The sequence below is a fragment of the Bactrocera latifrons genome, unplaced genomic scaffold (genome assembly GCF_001853355.1).
Source record: "Bactrocera latifrons isolate USDA-ARS-PBARC rearing strain unplaced genomic scaffold, ASM185335v1 scaffold_7, whole genome shotgun sequence".
Taxonomy (NCBI): Eukaryota; Metazoa; Arthropoda; class Insecta; order Diptera; family Tephritidae; genus Bactrocera; species Bactrocera latifrons.
The window spans coordinates 1,835,688-1,838,751 of record NW_017537378.1 but is presented as its reverse complement, the minus strand read 5'-3'; the positions used below and the strand labels follow the sequence as shown (position 1 = coordinate 1,838,751).

The window sequence follows — 3,064 nt, the reverse complement described above, 5'->3', positions numbered from 1 at the left end:
AACACAGAAAATTAAAATTTCACGGGGAATTTTTATTATCATTCAAAAGAACATTCATTGCCATTTATGTTATGAAGGTAATAGAGCGAAGCGTTGTCGCTTGGGAAATTCAAGCGACTTTAGTTGTTGTAGAATCACCCAAAAGTAGAAGCCATTGCTTCAACTATTTCATTTCGCACCCATTTTGAACTAGTGTTGAAATGATCAATGAATGCCGGGTAAATACGATTTGCATACATATTTACAAATGTATGTATCCACAATAGCGCTGGTCGCGTGAGCTAGGCTTGTAGCGTGCAATCGAAAGCGTTTAGTCGAGTTTCTGCAGCGGTTCCAATTGCATGGAAGCCGGTGATCGAGCGCGTTCAGTAGTGCCAAGCGCAACAAGAGACTTGCAATTGTAACGCTGTAACGATCGTGCGACTAACAGCGTACGCGACTGCCAGTCTAGTGGTAGTTTCATTGGTTGGGCGCACTAGGGGGTCGCAAAACTTAGCTAATTAATGAGCCATAGGGTCTCCGGCGTGCATTATTGAATTAGTAGTTCAAATACCTACAACATATATATTGTGTTTTTAGTTAGAATATCGTTGGTAATTTATAAAGTTAAATGGAGATGTGAAGAATTGTAAAGTTTTTGTTTTGAATTGTCGTCTAATTGTGAAAAGTGTTATATGGAAGTAGAACTTGCGATAATTACATATGTATTTCTAATTGTTTGATTAACTACTGTGAAGTAATTTGGCACGGATTGCAAACTGCATTTTGAAMCAGCGCGTGAGACGAGCGGTTCATTTAAAGAACAAGTCTCGCTTATGCCATAAACAAATATATATAAAWACTTACATATAAAAATGTATTTATACTCCAATAAGAAGTGATATGCATTCGAGGAATGCGAGTGGTTGAGCTGCGGTTTACAAACGATTTTGTGAAACTTAATTTGTGGATAAAATTTTATAGTTTTTTTTTTTAATTTTTTTTTTTTTTTTGAATAATAATTTCTTTGTAAAATTCCAAATATGGAAAGTTCGAAGTCGACACAGAATCGGTGGTTCGCACCTGCTCTTAAAAGCCTCAAATTCTATACCAAAACTTTTTGGAAACCAATATTTTTGTATTCCATCAAACCCGCGAACTCGTTGTAAAAAGTTCAAAACACATCTGTATTATTCTTCAAATTCTTTCTATTAAAGAAGAAATGAAAGAGTGATATTTTTAAACAGTGACAAATGTTTATCAAGAAGAAGATAAATGTTTAATTCCGATTTTGAATACCTGTTAAGCTCGATACAAAAATATTCAGGATTATAACAAAAACTTGCTCAAGCTAATATCCATCCAATCTAGGATGACATGCTCAAAAGGATTTGCGATATGTATCGAATCGGTACCGGGAAGATAAACGAACTATTGGACAACGACAAATTTTTTCGGAAAACAAGTGTTAAAACCGATTTTATTAAACAAAACCTAAATTTTTTAMAATTCTTCGAACCAAAGCGAAAGTCCAAACAATCTTTATAAAGTCAGGTATACGCCAATGAACCATCAAAAAGGGGGTTTCTCTTCCGAAGCAATTGGAAATTTTTCACTGGGGAAGCTTTTACGTGGCGGGTCCCTAACCCAGCGCACAACCCTTCAAGCGGATGTTCTTTGGCTATCCAGAGGATAGTTGGTCTAAACCATTTGTAAAAGAATTGTTTCTAGCCWCTCCCAAGTGAATGGCAATAAGAKAATTTTCTTCATTTGCTTAAACTTATGCACATGATCCCATCCTCCGCGCCGTTTTTACCGCGTAAGCGGTGTCTACGACAGTAAAGAAGAATATATACGTCGATAGCCAGGCTGTAATGAGGGCAATAATCTCACATTTAATTCCGTCATAGAACGTCCTTTCGAAGCAGGGAGGCAGTAGAGGTAGGAGCTGCCGGAAAGCGGATCAAATAGTTGATGGAATTGCCAAAGAGCCACCGGTTTGAACACAATGAAAATTTCGAAAGGACTCACAAACGGATTAGGGTGAGTTGGAACACCTTAAGGACCTACAGGAGCGCCGAAATCAAGAGCCCCGAAGAAAACTCCGCATGCTCTTTACTCACATGATCACAAAAGGACGGCTTTTGGTGCGAGTCGGATTGGGAAAAGTGACGATAATATAGAGAGAGACGCTAGGACACCTCCTATGCCTTTGTCTAGGCCTATTTATGTAGAACTCGCCTTAGATTTATAGGTTTAGTCGCTATAAAAGTTCGAATAAAGCGGTAACGTACAGTTTGACGTTGTTCTTTACCAAGACCCAGTGGGTCTGTGTTTGACATGACAGCTGGTCAGCATAACTTCTTGTAATCCAAGCACWTTTCTACAGACAAACATATTTTCTCCAACTTTTAAAATTTTATTGTTAGTTTTACTATTACCCAGTGATCAATTTAATAGCAAACACTGAAAAGTTTAATTTTCTAAAGTGTGACTTGTGTAAATATTGGTTATGAAGTGATTGGTATTAAGCGCTAAAATCCAACGAACTTGAGCTCACTCAGTAACTGAGTATCAATTAACTGCCGTAAGCTGATTGTAAAACGTACCCAAACTGATTTATACTCGTATATTTTTATAACAGTGAAATATATACATATATATATAGGACAGTGAAATTAGTTAAATTAAGATTGGTAAATTTAAATGTGTGCTAATGAAACGCTAAAATCCTACATGTTCTAAAGGATTATGTGCATTTAATTAACCTAAAAAAAATGTTGAGAGCACATATAATAAATTCTGGTAATAGTTTATAAATGAAATAATCAAACAACGACTCGAAATATAATTAAACTTTGAAATGGCCAYAATAAGCGAGTTCCTGCAGTTGACCATTGTTGTGTTCTTCCTAGTTGCCATAGCACAGACAGTTGAAGAAAGGTAAGCAATTCACTAATTTAAGGATCAATTAGAATTTTTTGTTTGTTTGTAAAACAACTTTTTTTGTTGGTCGAGTATGCGCCAAGAAACGGGCAATTATGATCGAATTATTTTAGTATTTGAGCTTGGGCGAAGGTTTAAC

The 3,064-nt window shown here is 36.2% G+C and overlaps 1 protein-coding gene across 6 annotated transcripts in view; it reads left to right on the top strand.

Moving 5' to 3' along the window:
• The first annotated feature begins 321 nt into the window (after positions 1-321).
• LOC108975854 (chitooligosaccharidolytic beta-N-acetylglucosaminidase) overlaps positions 322-3,064 on the top strand; it is an 8,040-nt gene continuing 5,297 nt past the window's right edge. Inside the window, exons 1-2 of one of the 6 annotated variants that reach the window (XM_018944627.1) lie at positions 322-453; positions 2,624-2,922. In XM_018944627.1, coding sequence (XP_018800172.1) covers positions 2,843-2,922 — 80 coding nt within the window. In that variant the 5' untranslated portion in view covers positions 322-453; positions 2,624-2,842. Of the gene's footprint in view, positions 594-2,408; positions 2,923-3,064 lie in introns of all 6 variants that reach the window. The other 5 variants (XM_018944626.1, XM_018944625.1, XM_018944628.1 and 2 more) reach the window with 5 other exon arrangements.